The sequence below is a fragment of the Brachyistius frenatus genome, unplaced genomic scaffold, assembly GCF_029030835.1.
Source record: "Brachyistius frenatus isolate BFR_SWC_R1_liver_20210118 unplaced genomic scaffold, ASM2903083v1 Contig_69, whole genome shotgun sequence".
In the NCBI taxonomy this organism is placed as follows: Eukaryota; Metazoa; Chordata; class Actinopteri; family Embiotocidae; genus Brachyistius; species Brachyistius frenatus.
In genome coordinates, this window is record NW_027210668.1 from 575,049 (window position 1) to 591,405 (window position 16,357).

Genomic DNA, 16,357 nt, shown 5'->3' on the forward strand with positions numbered 1-16,357 from the left:
TAGTTTAAATCAGCTGTAGTAAATATTTTTCTACAATTTGCTGAGATTATAGTTGAAGAGCGACAATAAAAAAAAAAACACGGTTCAAAAGTACCACACTGGTTGTATGAAGGCTGTAAAGTCCGACCTGCTGTGAACAGCGGACACGCGGTGAACTCTGCGGATCCTCATCACTGCAGTTGTGCGCGTGAGGTCTTGTGAGCGCGCTCACACCTGGCGGGTGAGCCCGCGAGACACGCCCCGCATGCAGCGCGTACTGAGCAGGTCTCAGCTTTCCCCTCGAGCTGCTGCTGTCGTCACTACATGCGCCTCAAAATGTGCTGACGCGAGGAAACAAACTATTTACTTTTCTTCCTGCGGGCGCGTGGACCTTGTTTATTATTGTAAAACGTTGTGGTAGCTTGGTAGGTTAATTACTATTTACTGCGCGTTTGTTATCATGTATATTCCCAGTTCTGACGTCATATGTTACGTTAAATATTTCAACAGTTTTACTGTAATTGTTGATATAAGCAACACTTCCTTGCAAAATACACTTGTTTGTCACCCTTAGTTGCATTTTTATCATCGCATGTACTTAATTAGAGCCACAAATAGTTAATTGAAGATTCCGTAGCGTTACATTTTATTGAGTCTTCTTGATAGTTGTCATATGTGTGCAACGCTTTCTGAAATGTGCTGCGAGGTCTCCAGCTCTGCAGCACATTTACTGGTGGTGGAGGGGGGGGGGGAAGCGAGAGATGCCATTAGCAGTGAATGAGCCCACTGATCCAAAGAGCGCCGTTTTTGTCATGTAAATTGGCGATGAGTTGGACACAGACTGAGGACTGAAAGTGGAGACATTATTGTCCAGGCTTCGTCTCTGAAAACTCCGAAAACGTATGCAGCTCTACTTGTTGTTGGTTGTTTTTTTTGTGTGTGTGGAGGGCGCAGATCTGTCCTCTGCTGATGAGCCCACTTCACCACGACAGCATCTTATTCATTGTAAGTAACCGTCTTTACTCTCACTGTGGCTGTTTGCTCAAGGGCACATGGTTAATAAGAACAAGAAAACAATGCGACAGCTGTGATTGTGTTACGGGTACTTTGTGCATGTTTTTAATGATCCAACTCCAGAGTTTAACACTTTAATATGACTTTCTACATGAAATAAACTTTCTCCGGACTGTCATCAATAATCATCAATTCAATGTTGTATTTGGGACTGTAAGGAGGTCAAATCAAGGAGATCCCTGTGGCGTCATGTAGGTTTTCTGAGGATCCTTGTCATGGTCAGAAGTGGCAACCCCTCTCCACATTTAGTCTTATTTACCTGCTGAGAGTCAACACCTGTGTTTTCTTTCACAAAGAATCTTTGTTCAAATTAAAATGTTAAAGTAAGTGGGCCGCTCCCTTGCAGCTCCTCCTTCACCATGTGAAAGGGCTGTTTAGACCGGCATCGCTGCTTAAGTGTCGGCCCAGTGAGCCTGATAGGAGGGAAGAGATGTTTTCTGCAAGTTTCTTTTTTTTTTGTTCCCCCTAGAGAGAGTTATCCATTGTATTAAACCAGATCTGGTTGCTATGGGAGCGCAACTGCCCTCAGTGGTATTTACAGTGGAGAGGAAATGAGCTGCTTTCACCTCTGAGTCATGTAAAGTCCTGGGACGGGTCCTGATCTGAGTCTGTGTCGGCCCAGTTGAAGGGCGTCGGATGGGGATGCAGAGACAGTAAGGGATTGCGAGTAACCCTTAAACTGTTGATGTGAGGTCTGCTGAAGGAAAAGTTAGCAGAGAAGCACACAGAAAACTGCTGCGCTGACACCGACCCCGTCTGCAACTCCTCCTACTTCACTTCGAACATGATCCAGCTGCCTAATTCAATTTTATTCAGATAGCACCTGTCGGACAAGAATGCAAATCCCAAACAATATCAAATTAGATTAAAGCGGTGATGAAATCAAGTTACTGTAAAAAGGATAGGAGGTGATTTATTGAAACCGATCAACAAAATAAAAATTAAAAAAATCTGTTGATTTCTGTGAGTCTAGAGATAAACTTAAGTCTTGGCCACCAGAACAATTTAAAAGCAAGATTGGAATAATAGTTCATCCGGTGATTAGAAATCCAAAAACAACATCAACGTTATTCCAAAACAGACCTCTGATGATGAGACTCCACAGACTCGAGGTGTGACGTCTCCAACAGAGTCTCAGCAACGTAGAAGTTGATGCATGTACCCAAATTATAACTCAAACTTAATCTGTAGTTTAAAAGCCTTTCTTTTTTTTTCCATTATTTTTTTTTTTTTTAAACAAATGTTGTGCCATTTCTTATTTGAACATTTAATTTTTTTTGACTTATGTTGCATCAACACTTAAAGCTTATTTAATCAATATTTGAATCAAATTTGGATCAAATGATTTTTTTTTAATTTTTATTTTTTTATGAAGTAGTTGCTTGTAGCTGAATCTTTCCCCAACACACTGTAGAGTAGTTCAGCTGTACGGAGAGTTTTAGTGTCTTTTAGCTCACTGTTTTGGTTTTACAATCTGCAGCTTTGTTGTTTGGGTTCAGCATCACTCTCATAATTGTTGGACTTTGTTTCATGAACCGAACCTTAAATGAATGCTGCTGTTGTTCTGTCTCAGATGGATGACTGTTTCTAACATGTTATCAGCATCCCTTTGATGTCGCCCATCCTTCCTGTGTGTATCACGTTGACGATGACGTCACTGTGGTTTAACGTGGCATCGCTATGACGACCAGGTACATTGAGGGCTTAGTATCTAAAGTGGAAAATTAAATCTTGAAAAATCTGGTAGCGAGCGAGCAGAGTCGAGTTGACTTGAGCTGCACGATGTGGCAGGAAAGCAGCTTTGCTTTACTTCGAGGTGGAAGACCAGAAAACTAAAATAAATCCGTTTTGTGATGGTTTTGAGGTTTTAAGGTAAAACATATCAGAAAATACTCATGAGTTGTTTTGAAAGCACTGACACACAACACGACTTCTTCTGTTGTTCAGGTCGGAGGACTTGTTGGACTCTTTGTGGCGAGAGGATATTTACACCAATTTTTTTTCCACATTCGTCAAAACCTACAAATGTACAGAAGCTTTGTGAGCTTCTCAGTAAACCGTAGGAACACAATAAGACACGGTGAGCGGTAGGATTGGGTGTCGGTTCTTACTGGCACCAAAACCTCTTCTACCAAATGAAGGAAATTGTTCTGCATCCTGAAAAAGGACAAGATATGTGGCAATCATAATTTGGCAATCAAATATTTGCCAAGTAGAAAATGCGCCCGCAAGTATGAGTACATGATTGTGTAAACACGAAGTCACAAAGCTGTTTCCCGTTGCCTGCAGGCAGTGTTCTGCTCCGTGTGCCGCTCCCAAGAGCTTGGGAGGAGGCCGGCGAAGGAGGGGCCAGACTGCTGAGTGTCAAGCCCACACAGGTGAACTCCTGTTGGGGTGGAATGCAGCGGGGGGGAGGTGAGGAGGGGGAGGAGGGGGAGGAGGGGGAGGGGGCGCTGACACACAGAGGTGTGGAGCTTTCAACTTCTCAGGGTGGGGAGGAGATAGAGGCAGCGGAAGGGAGTCAACTCCCTCCGTCAGAGCTACTCACCTGGAGAGGGAAGGGAGTGAGTGTGTGTGTGTGTGTGTGTGTGTGTGTGTGTGTGTGTGTGTGTGTGTGTGTGTGTGTGTGTGTGTGTGTGCACGCAGCAAGCAAAAAGGAGGGATCAAGTCGCAGCACTCACAGTCGCACTCACTCAGTTGCTCTAAGTCTCACTGTGTCTCATATCTCCTGCGGACACGCTTGAAAAACTCCTGCACACACTCTGAGACACACACACACACACACACTCTGAGAGACTCACACACACACACTCTGAGACACACACACACACACTCACGACTGAGCGGAGTTTGAGGGCAAATAAGTGAATATTTGACCAGACCAGGAAAGAAGAAACAGGAGACCGAAAGAAAAAGTGGAAGTCTGAGTCTCTTTTTTTTTTTTTTGGAGGAACTTTTAACTTGAACAGGAGGACTTGAAGACATTTTTTTTTCCAACACAGGTGGATACAAAGAATCCAACAAAGGGAAATAGCTTTTTTTTCTTATTATTTATTGCTGGACTTTTGGACCTGGAGTGGGCGAGGGCACAGTGAGAGGTTTGTTTGATCAGTAATCTCAGTCATAAATTTCCCTAAAGGCTCCATTGTTTTTGGTGCCCTTCACTTTTAAACGTTCTTGTGAGCTTTCTTCTGCTGCTCCGTCTTTGTGTGACGTTTGAGAAAGGTCTGCGGCTGTAAAGTGTGCGTTATGCAACTTTATATCACGCCGTGTGGATTTTAAATTGCATGCAAAACTGACGATTCAGCTTTTGGACAAATTGGATTTAGCTTTTTGTTTCTTTTCTATTGAACCTTGTCTATTATTATTCATTTCGCTGTTCGTTCTGCATTACATCAAAGCAACGCAGGTGAAAGAAACGAGATCAGAACAAATAACACAGCAAGCATTCCTCGTGTTTATGTAAGCAGAATAGTTGTCGTCTACTGTTAAAGACATAATATAAAGTTTACTCGGTGTTGTTTGGGTTTTAAAGGACGAATACAGATAAAACTGAAACTTATCTTTGTTTGTTATTGAACTTCTCATCAGAAGGTCCCCGACCATGACCCCCCCCAACCTGTTACAAAAGACCCCGTCCCTCACTGAGGAAGTCATGACAGGGTCAGACCCACACCCAGGGGTGGTATGCTCACCTGGCAGGCATGTTGTTGTCTGCGCAGAAACAAACTGTGACTTTGAACTCTGGGAAATGTCCCCCTCTTCTTTGTTTTGTTTTTTGTTTTTTTTGGAGTCATTCAGAACAAAGTAAAACCAGCATGAATGACTCACTTCTATTTTCCATCCTTTGGAAGCTGTAATTTGTGTCTCCCAGTTTATTGCCAGTGTTATAAACGCCTGCGCGCCTTTGATTCTGTCAAAGAAGAGAAGCAGCAAAAGACAAAGTCCTCTTTTTTTCTTTTTCGCCTATATTCAATGGCTAAATATGAAGATTGAAAAGTAAGAGAGTTTGTTCTCTTGGCTTCTCCGAGCCACTCTGGCCAGTGATTTATGTGGCACCTCCTGCCATGATCTCTCTCCCACACATGTACACACCTGTAGCCAGCTCAAGCTCACAGCGAGGTGCTAAGGTGCCGTTCCCATGTGTCGTCAGGCTGTGTTTTTAACTTGAACCCATCGTTCTCTCGCCTGAAGGAGAAATTCCTTCTTGGAGTTGTAAATCTCCGGACCACAAATTTTTTTTCTTGCATCTGCCCACTGAGACAATTACTGAGACATTTGGTGCCACACAGTACCCTTTGTTCGCTCTGTGTTTAGTGGAGATTTGTTTTGCGGGTTTATATCTAACAGATTGTTTTCTGTCCAAGATTCCAGCATGAAACTACACGGTGGTTTTACTGTGAGGAGTCGACACAGCATGCTGCTCCATCTCTGTGTCCATCCTTTCTTTTCTGTTTCTGTCTCTTCACGATAAGCCTGAAATTAGCTGTAAAAGCATAACAAACAACACACCACATATTTTTTTATTATCACCTACGAATAGCATCCAGAAATCAAAGTGTTGTTCCACCCTGCGTTGCAATGAAGTATTGAAACTAGCCGTGCGGATGTTTTGCATTTCATTGTTTTATTGATTTGTGATATCTCACATTTTAATGGAAGTCAATGGAATTCGCGGACAAATTCCAACATCTACCTCCAGATTCACAGTTTTCGATATCCTACACGTCGGACGTCAGAAGAAACGATTTCCTTTGTAGCAGGGAGTTTCAGGGAAATCAGTTCGCAGTAATCGGACATTGAGATTCCGTTGAGCTCCAGTGCGTCGGGGCGCAGCCTCATGTTTTTCAGATATCTCAAAACCTGAGCAGCAAAGTCACCTGTAGGAACAAATACAACTACAGACGGACGCGGATAAACAGGCCCTTAAAAAATGTCACGTTGGTCACTATTTATGCCTAAATTCAGGTGTAACAGTTAAGTTGATGTTCCTTTAAAGAACAGTTGTGTTTGAAGAGAGGAAAGGTCTGCTGGGAGCGACGCTTTCTGGCAGTACAACGTCTTTCTGTTTTGAACCGCTCTGAAGTTGGCCGCTGTGTTCACAGAGTGAAGTGACGGTAGGAGGAGAGTCTGGGCCTGTTCGCTTTTCTCTGGACTGTGACCAGGTGAAAGTACAGGTGGTTCGGGTTACACCTTCGTCTGCAGAGATATGAGCAGCAGACTCTCTCTCTCTCTTTCTCTGTAACACTGGATTTGTTGTAGATTTCTAAATGTGAGCGTGTCTGTGTTTGTTTGTGCTGCAGGAAGGAGATGGGGAGATGGACGCTACATCTCTCAGTGGGCGTCGGGCTTCTCGCCGTCCTGCTGGCCTGCTGTCCTGCTGAAGGTGAGAAAGACCAGAACCATCTTTACTGACAGCAACATGGACATTTGTTGAAGAAAAGTTCCCAAAAAAAGTCTTTTGTTGCTATTGTGTCTTTATAAGTTAACCGTAGATAAAAACAAAACACAAACAAGCAATTCAAATAAAATCAACTTGGACCTTAAGGAGACAGTCAATAGATTTTTTTTTTTTTTGTCACCAATTTCTCTCTTTTTATGCACTAAATTACAAATGAATTCAAAAATATAATTGATATATTCATTGATTGTTGAAGTAATAGTTGGTTGTAGCTTTAAATTAAAAAAGTTAGCCCACTATTTTAGACTAATGTGTGTGTAGCTGACAGTAAAATACTACAGGTTGCACAGTAAGTACAGTATTTCTTTTAAATTGTGAAGATTTATCTCAGAAGCATAATTTCCTTCATCTTTTACATGCAGTATCTTGATTTGATCAGCCTTTCGGTTCGCTGCTTCACGACTGTTGTGTTTATGAACTCTAACAGGAAGAAACTAAGATGAGCCAAAGTCTGTTTAGTGTTACCGCAGGTATTCTAGCTGAGCTTCATGGGTTTGAGCCTCACGTCACTGCCTCTCTTTGACTCCTCCCAACACTGTTCCCTCACCATCTCTCTCCTTCGGGCCTCAACAGGGAACTACTGCTTTGCTTCGAGGGCCAAAACCTGCTCAGAGTGTCTGCAGGCCGGGCAGGACTGCGCCTACTGCCCTGATGAGGTGAGAGCCGAAAACTGCAGGAAGAGAACCAGACCATGTTTTGGTTTATCGCATTAAACCTGGGATGGAACGATACCCTCCAGCTAATATGTGCAGCGGGATTCAGAAAATATATTTTATTTCAGTTCTAATTATTCTAATAAATAAAGACTGCATAAAAGCAAAACTAACGAATCCAACTCCCTATTCCCGCAGACCTTTAACGGCCCTCGCTGTGACCTCTATAAGAACATACTCAGCTATGGCTGCAGTGCTGCCGCCATCATCACGGCTAAAAGCAGTTATGAGATGCTGAAAGTGAGTCTTCGTCATTTCTCTTCCACTCATTCCACCGTTCCTTCAAATTCAAGAGTTTTAAGTCTGAGTTGTCTCTTGTGCTTCCTCTTTCTCCCTCCTCTCACTGCCCAGAACCAACAAATCAACATGAAAATCAATCAGTCGCAGGTGTCTCCGCAACAGATGAGCATGACCCTCCTGCCCGGAGAGGAGAAAGTGGTGGACTTGGAGGTGTTCGCTCCGACCAAAGGCCCCCTGGATCTCTACATCCTCATGGACTTCTCAAACTCCATGGCCGACGATTTGGACAACTTGAAGAGGATGGGCAACGAGCTGGGTGAGCGGCGACGATGTGCTGCGATGGCCGTCAAGGAGCCCGCGATGTAAATACTGACGGTGAATGTGTTTCCCGCAGCTACACTGGTGAAGGACCTGTCAGACGACTACACCATTGGATTTGGAAAGTTTGTGGACAAAGTGATCGAGCCCCAGACCGACATGAGACCCTCCAAGTAAGAGAGGAAACGTGACACGCTGAAGAAACTTAAGCACGTACATGCACTGGCCGCAAGTGAAAATGCTGTTTCCTCTTTCTCATTTGTCCACCTTCCTTCGACTTTCTCAGACTTGCTCAGCCGTGGCCAGACAGCGACGCTCCGTTCTCTTTCCAAAACGTCATCAAGCTGACGAACGACGTCAACGAATTCACCACTAAGCTCCAGAACGAGAAAATATCTGGCAACCTGGACGCTCCTGAAGGAGGGTTCGATGCCATATTGCAGGCCACAGTGTGCACGGTTAGTAAAAATACAAAACTAAATTTTGGTGGCAAAGAACAGGCTCGTGTCCCTGAAGCTTTGTGAGTTTAAATCCCAGATCTAAAACGATCTGGGAAAGGCTGCAGCTTGACTTGCATTTCAGTCTTCTGTTAAATACTAATATCCTACTAATATAGTAATACTAGAATAATAAAACAAAAAAAAGTTATTATTTTTATTTTGGTCTTCCGCCCTGAAACGTTAATGTTTAAGTTGACTCTCCACACTTTGATGGCATCGTTTTTGGATGGTTGCCTCTAACAACTGATTGTATAATATTTTCTCAGCACTAAACAGTGTTATGGACTAGATGGTGAACATAATGAAGCTTTTAGCAGCAGAGAAACATTATTTATTTTTCAGGTTGGTGGAGACAGAGTTCAATTCTGGAGCGAAACTGATCTACATTTTTGAGGTCGATGACAACACTGATATTAGGGAATAAAAAAAATTCCTGTCATGTCGATATATTGGCTGATATTCTTTATATATATTTACTCTATATAAACATTCATATCCAAAAAACCTGTCACACAAATAGAACTCATTTACCCCAAGCATCTTTTTTTCTGCATTATGTTCTGAAAAAAAGGTTTTATATCAGCGCATATCGGTGAACATATCGACAACACCAATCTGTACCAATATCGGACATTAAAGTTAACCAGCTGATGTCGATCGAGGTCTGTTACATTCATCAGTTTTAATTGCTAATTTGCTTCCTGCTTAATGTTTGCCCAAAGTCCAACCTAACAAAATACAAGCTGAAGTATATCAGTGTTACGTCACAGCTTTGTTTCTGCTGCACCCAAGTGGACAAAAAGTTTGGTATTGTAGCTTTAAGGCTTCTGCTAAACAAAATTTGTATTTTTACGTGTCTTTTCTCGACATATCCTTACGTCCTACTCACCGCTTTATCTTCTGCTTCCATTTTATTTGTGTTTTTATCGTAGGATCGCATCGGCTGGCGCAAACACAGCACCCATCTCTTGGTTTTCTCCACCGAGTCGGCCTTCCACTACGAGTCGGACGGGGCTAACGTACTGTCGGGCATCCTGCCGCGCAACGACGAGCTCTGCCACCTGGACGCCAAAGATAAATACACAGAGGACGTGAACCAGGATTACCCTTCAATACCCACGCTGATCCGTCTGCTGGGAAAACACAACATCATTCCCGTCTTCGCCGTCACCAACCACTCCTACACGTACTACAAGGTCGGTGGGCTTCAGTCGTTCACCTTTCATTCTTTTATGCTCTGGAAACCTGCTGCTCAGGTCATGAATTTACTCTTTGTATTTTGTCCAGAAACTTCAAGAGTATTTCCCCATCGCTGAGGTCGGTCTGCTGGAAGAAGACTCCAGCAATATCCTACAGGTCATGAAGACAGCTTTCGAGGTAAAGACTTACAGCTGCTGGCACTCTGTGTGACCGTGAGCGGACGTCGCTGTGCTGACCTTCTCGTGTTTCCTTTCAGAATATCCGTTCGAAGATGAGCATCCGTGCAGAGGAGAGACCCAAAGCTTTCGAGACTCAGTTCTTGTCCGCCAGTGGGCAGGTTGCACAATACGGAGCCTTCGATGTCAAACCTGGAGCAATTGTAGGTGGCAACACGAGATGGAAATTTGTGTTATGGATTACTTTTCCTTGGTAAAAATTTCCCTCCACCAGCTTATCCATGTGTGTGTGTGTGTGTGTGTGTGTGTGTGTGTGTGTGTGTGTGTGTGTGTGTGTGTGTGTGTGCGTGTGTGTGCGCGTGTGCGTGTGCGTGCGCGCTCCCCAGGGCAAGTTCAAAATGCGACTGAAAGCCCAGCGAATGATCAATCAAGAGTCCGTCTGTAAGTTGAGTCCAGAGGAGAAAGAGGGCACGATGAGAGTCAAACCTTCAACCTTTAACGCCGCTCTCAATGTGAAGGCCTCCGTTTTGTGTCCAACCTGCGACTGTGAGCAGGTTAGACACATATTGACTCACAAACACAAAAAGTCAGGCTGAAGTCACATGTCTTCGTGGTAGATTCATCCCTGAGTGTCTCTCTTATCTCCTGCAGACGCCCATCTCTAAAGCAGACAGATGCAATGGCAACGGAGACCTGGTGTGCGGGAAGTGTCAATGCTACGACGGCTGGTGAGACTTTCATAATTCATTTTTAAGAAAGAATTTTAAAATAAAACAAGATTTTGGGCAGTTTCAGGTTGTAATCAAATCTTTGTTTGTTCTGTCTTCGTCTGTCTTTCAGGCTGAGCACTTTCTGTAACTGCTCGACGACGGCTTCCACTTCGGACCCCAACCAGTGCAAAGCTCCGGGCATGACGGAGCCTTGTTCAGGCCGTGGAGACTGTCTGGAGTGCGGCACCTGTGTGTGCTACAACCCCTGAGCAGTTTGAAGGACCCTACTGTCAGTACGACAAGACCCAGTGTCAGAGATACGGAGGCTTCCTCTGCAACGGTACGACAAAGTAGGATTGTTGAATTTGCGTGTGCGAGCATGATGCTATGATGTTTATGAACTCAATTCTTTAATGCTATTCATATACATGAAGGCTCATTTATAATGCCATTCTTATTTCACACACATAATGATTGATCAGTCTTGCAAATAACACATTATAATGAAAGTAACTATACCAGGGGTGTCAAACATACGGCCCGCGGGCCGGATCCGGCCCGCCACGGGGTCCAGCTCGGCCCGCCGGATGACTTTGCTAAGTGTGAAAATTACAGAAAGACATAAATTGCATTTCTATGAGAAAATGGAGGTTTATGAGTACAAACGTGTTTTTTTTTATTTTTTTTTTTTAATCAATCCAGTAATTGCTTCAAAAACAGCGTAAATGGGCTGATGTCTGAGTTTTTGGTCTTTATGTTTCTAGTTTATTGTAGAAAGACCTTAAAATAGGGTTTATCATCCAAAAACCTTCACCAATGATTTAAACAAAGAGAAATATTGTCGTTATGTATGCGTTATTATGCTATGGTCTGGCCCACTTGAGATCAAAGTGGGCAGTATGTGGCCCCTTAACTAAAATGAGTTTGACACCCCTGAACTATACTCTCCATTATAGCAGCAGCCTAAAAGGTGGAGCACAAAGGTTTATAAACTGCTGTATTATCAACGTAATTACTCCACTTTAAATTACATTTAGTTTTATTCTGAAAAAAACCTGACATTTAATTACAGGTATTGCTGTATTTGTTTCTTTAGCAAAACAGAAACTGTCAAACATATTCTCTACACAACACAGCGGTTACCTCAAGTGTAAAACTGTGAAACCGTATTCTCTCTTCTCTCAGACCGCGGCTCCTGCGTCATGGGTCAGTGTTCGTGCTCTGTGGGCTGGGAGGGCAACTCCTGCGAGTGTCCCAAGAGCAAGCAGACCTGCCTGGACAGTAAGGGGGTGAGTAGGGGCAACACGTTTTGATTGTAGATGAGGTTATGTAATGTCACCTTACATGGAGTCGGTGCTCCATTGTGTCTTTGTGTGCTCCAGGGTTTCTGCAACGGTCTGGGTAAATGTGTATGCGGCCGCTGTGAGTGTCCGAACTCTGGAATCGAAATGACTCCGACCTGCGAGCCAAATTTCGAGGTGTGTGGATCTATAACTGTATAAAATAGCATTATTTTTATGCTGCATTTGCTTTGAAGGTTTCTAGCCTCAGGAAGCATGTCTGTATAATCCTGGCTGACCTTTTGATGTGTGTGTGTCCCGTCCAGCGTCAGTTAGGTGCGTGCGAGGCGACGAGGACTTGTGTCCAGTGTCAAGCCTGGAAGACGGGAGACAGGAAGGACAAAGAGGAGTGTCTTAAGTGCCCCTTCAAAATCACCCTGGTGGACAAACTGAAAGAACGTAAGCGCCCGCGGAAGCAGCAGAACGACTGTGATTGGCTTTTTCCTTGAATAATGTGGATGATGAATCGTCCGTGTGTTTTCAGCGGAAGAGGTGCTCGATTCTTGCAGTTTCCGCGATGAAGATGACGACTGCATGTACCACTACACCGTCGAAGTTCTCAAAGATTCCACAGTGAAAGAACTGCAGGTTGAAGTGCTCGAAAAAAAGGGTGAGTTTCTCAATGGATGGGACATAAGCTTTGTGGTCAACGACTGATGTGTTATTTATCAAAACATTGTCCTGTTGTAATTTGTCCTTTTTAAAGATATTTATATATAATTTCTTTCTTACTTTTCTTAACTGTTAAAGTTCTTAAGTGTTGAAGTTTTATAATATGTGTGCTAAATGGCTTTAAAAGCCTCGAAAATGCGCTCACTCAGCGTGTTGGGATCCTTCACACAACTTTCTATCATTGGAAAGTTCTGGTCTGAAGAGGGCAAAGTTAAGTTTGATGTAGGTGTCCATGTGTGTAGCTGGTTTTTGAAGTGTTTAACTGAATCAAATAATTAGTTAAATAATAACAGGATATTTTTTTTTAAAATGTTTTCTGTTCTTTATTAAGACATAATGAAATATTGAAGAAGTGAAACTAGTACAGTAAAAGAAAACTTAAACAACATAAACTTATTGCGTAAAGAAAACTTCTTGCCCAGATCTCTGAAGCACACTAATATATAACCAGGTACATGCATACGAATAGATCTGCAGACAAGTATCAAGACCTCAAGGGTACGTTCAGCAAAATGGCCAAAAACTGTTCCTAATCACCTGTTGTGGTTTCCATGCAGGTAGTTTTTATTTAATATTAAAAACCAGGTTTAAATAAGCAAAATGAGGAGTGAAAAGTGTTTGCAGTGAGATTCTGAGATTTCTGGAAAGAGTGGTTTAAATATAATTTTATTAAAGCTGTGAGCACCACAAACAAAATTCCCTTGACCTCCATTGTATTAAGGTGGAGGCTGATATTCAGACAGATTACTTTAAAAAGAACAATTAAAAATGAAATGACTGATGTCTCTGTGTTTCTAATTTGACCTCGTACCCTTCAGACTGTCCCGCTGCCAGTCTCCTGTGGTTGCTTCCTCTCCTCTTGTTCCTCTTGTTGCTGTTGGCGCTTCTGCTGCTCTGTTGCTGGAAATACTGCGCCTGCTGCAAAACCTGCTGCCAGGTAATAACACTCACATTTGGACGGAGAAATGATCACTATTTCTGACTATAAGTCACAGTGGAAGTAATGGCTTCTGTCCTTTTCTTGATACAGAGCTGTCTCGCCCTGCTGCCCTGCTGTAGGAGAGGTGAGACATGCGTTAAATGTTCAAATCCTTCCTCCTTCCTCCTCCCTCCTGGGACGGTCCCAAACATAAGTCATCGCATGTTGTATTCTCTCCAGGTCGCATGGTTGGCTTCAAGGAAGACGAGTATCTGCTCCGCCAGTCTCTGCTCACTTCAGACCACCTGGACACACCGATGGTGAGGACCGGCCCGCCCAAAGGAACCGACGTAGTTCTCTGGAAGGTCGCAGACAACGTACACCGTGCACCCAATCACCCCCAGGCTCTGATGAAGCCCAACCCGAAGGAGATCAGTGAGTGCTCGATTCTTTTACAAGCTGATTCATGTAAGAAACATAAAGGCGGGCCTCATTCACCAACATCTTCTTAAGATTTTTATTAAAGAAAGATTATTAAGAAAAGTCAGAAGAAAAAGTCTACGTCAGCAATTCGGTCCTCGGAGTGTTAGTGGAGTGTTTATTAAAAACCATGATGCTTGGAAAGTGATGAAAATAATTGTTAAAATTATGAATAATAAAAAGAATATAAGTGTAGATTAAATATTATAACACTATACAAGTGTAGAGTTGAAAAAAACCACAATAACCAATTATTTGGCACAAACATATCAGCACTCAAATGTGCATAAGTTCTTGAGTGTGCATAGATTTTGTTCGTAAGAACAAATCCCAAATAAGAAAACATGGGTGAATATCAGAATCTTCGTAAAAAGAAGTTTCTTCTTAAGAATAGTTGATGACTGAGGCTCAATGTTTTGTCATTTAAATGATGGAAGCTGCAACAGTTTTTTCCTCGTTTGTAGTCCCGTTCCCGGTCTCCCTCCGACTGAACCGGCTCTTCTCTGAGAACCTGTCTCGCCCCGAATCCAGAGACGCTGAACAACTCCGCAAGGAAGTGGCAGATAACGTGAGTGTGTGTTTGTTTGTGTTGGTGGGCACACGTGTGAGTGCATGAACGCTGACTGTGTCTGTTCTTTCATCCAGCTAAATGAGGTGTACAAGCAGATCCCCGGGGCACAGAAGGTGCAGAAGACCTCGTTCAGGTAAGTCGAGTAACATCCTTCTTAACGCGCCTGTTGCAGCGCTGCATAGAGATGAAAATATCATTAGAGACATTTATTAAATGCCTGTTCTCTCACAAATTAATGCGTGTTTTGGTTCTTGCAGAATGCAGAGAAATGCTGGAAAAAGGTACCGTTCTGGTTGATTCAACACGTCACACACCAAATCAGAGTTTATTTACTTTATAAAGACCCAAATGTCGTCCACGTCTAACTTCTCGGACCCTCCTGTGCTGTTCAGGCAGGACTACGCCATCATGGACACCGTCCTGCCTGCTCCTCGCAGCAGCTACCCGGACATCGTCAAACTGACCGAGAAGAACGTCCAGTCTGGAAACTTCCAGGACCTCAAAGTGGTGCCGGGCTACTACACTGTGGCCACAGACCGAGGTGCGCGCTAACCGTCCGAGTGTGGAGATCGCGTCCTCATCGCTCCTGACGTAAAGCTCGTCAGTAAGTCTCAGAATTAAACGTGCTCTTGCTCTGCAGAGGCTGCGGGCGCCGTCGAGTTTCAGGAAGGTGTGGAGTCGGTAGACGTTCACGTGCCGCTCTTCGTCAAGGATGAAGACGATGACAAGAAACAGCTGCAGGTGGAGGCCACGGACGTGCCACTGGGCATTGCAGAGATTGGAAAACGTTTGGTTAATATCACCATCATCAAAGAGCACGGTGAGAAATCTCTGAGTTTGAGTTGACAGTTTCATATTTACACCAAAGAAAACGAGACTTTGCGACTTGAACTGATGTGTGTATAATCTTTGATAGTCATTGATCGTCTGCTCTCTTCCTCCCAGCCACCAACGTCTTCTCGTTCCTCCAGCCGGCCTACACCTACAGCAGGAGTGATGGAGTGGCCAATATCCCAATCAATCGAGAGATCATTGAGGATGGACGCACTCAGGTCACCTACCGCACCCGGGACCTCACAGCCAAGGACAAGAAGGTGAGCTGTGGACTGACTCTCCGCCCTGCATTTATCTCTGTATTGGCATCTTTGCATTTGAAAGACATTTGTACTTGTAAAGTGTAGATTTTGAGAGGACTTGGTGTGGAGGTGTTGTAGGACTTGGCCGTAGTGAGTTTGTAACTTGTTTGTCGGTGCAGTGAGTCAGCATCACCACCCCGTTCTTCCTCAATGTGTTTTAGGACTACGTGACCGTAGAGGGAGACCTGACTTACGGTCCCGGTGAGACCCAGAAGACGGTTCCTGTCCGTCTGCTGGAGCTCGGGGAGAAAGACGGTCTGTTGGAAGACAAACAGGTCAGGCAGTTTGTCATGGACCTCAGTAACCCGCGGCAGGGCTCCAAGCTGGGACGCTACCCGAGAACCACCGTCACCATCGCAGACCTCCCAGGTGAAGGAATGCAGAAGTGTTTGGATTGGTGTTTCCAAGCCGAACCATCGAGCGCTAACGTTGCTTCTCTTTGTCTTCCTCCAGAACCCAGCGTGATGATGTTCAAGAATCGCACCCAGAACTTCAGCACATCAGATCCAACCTACACCATCCCCGTGGTCCGCACGCGCAACCAAGACGTTCCCGCCACGGTGAAGTGGCGCACGAAGAAGGCCCAGCGCTTCGATCTGTCCGGCCCTCTGAAGTTTGGTCCTGGAGAGACGGAGAAGAACATCGTGATCGACCCGAAAGCCCACCCCGGCCCGATCCAGCCAGAGACCATCCAGCTGGAGCTGTTCGACCCAAGCAGCAACGCCTCTATTGGAGAGAGGAAGAACACGCTCGTCACTGTCACAGACGGAGGTACAAACACAAGAACATCAATCTGAAGCTTTAATGAAATGGCATTCGGGGAATTTCTGGAATTTACGATTTTGTATGATGAGGCAAGAGGTCGCTC

The 16,357-nt window shown here is 44.1% G+C and overlaps 1 protein-coding gene across 1 annotated transcript in view; it reads left to right on the forward strand.

Moving 5' to 3' along the window:
• Positions 1–503: 503 nt before the first annotated feature.
• itgb4 (integrin, beta 4) overlaps positions 504–16,357 on the forward strand; it is a 28,162-nt gene continuing 12,308 nt past the window's right edge. The window contains 29 exon segments of the mRNA XM_069707452.1: positions 504–984; positions 6,357–6,439; positions 7,088–7,170; positions 7,366–7,467; positions 7,579–7,783; positions 7,862–7,958; positions 8,072–8,243; positions 9,218–9,481; positions 9,573–9,662; positions 9,742–9,864; positions 10,048–10,215; positions 10,313–10,389; positions 10,502–10,634; positions 10,636–10,711; positions 11,557–11,660; positions 11,754–11,849; positions 11,978–12,110; positions 12,196–12,321; positions 13,202–13,320; positions 13,414–13,447; positions 13,543–13,737; positions 14,247–14,350; positions 14,428–14,486; positions 14,611–14,634; positions 14,746–14,894; positions 14,994–15,173; positions 15,299–15,447; positions 15,651–15,858; positions 15,943–16,260. Of these exon segments, the coding sequence (XP_069563553.1) occupies positions 6,364–6,439; positions 7,088–7,170; positions 7,366–7,467; positions 7,579–7,783; positions 7,862–7,958; positions 8,072–8,243; positions 9,218–9,481; positions 9,573–9,662; positions 9,742–9,864; positions 10,048–10,215; positions 10,313–10,389; positions 10,502–10,634; positions 10,636–10,711; positions 11,557–11,660; positions 11,754–11,849; positions 11,978–12,110; positions 12,196–12,321; positions 13,202–13,320; positions 13,414–13,447; positions 13,543–13,737; positions 14,247–14,350; positions 14,428–14,486; positions 14,611–14,634; positions 14,746–14,894; positions 14,994–15,173; positions 15,299–15,447; positions 15,651–15,858; positions 15,943–16,260 (3,664 nt within the window). The 5' untranslated portion in view covers positions 504–984; positions 6,357–6,363.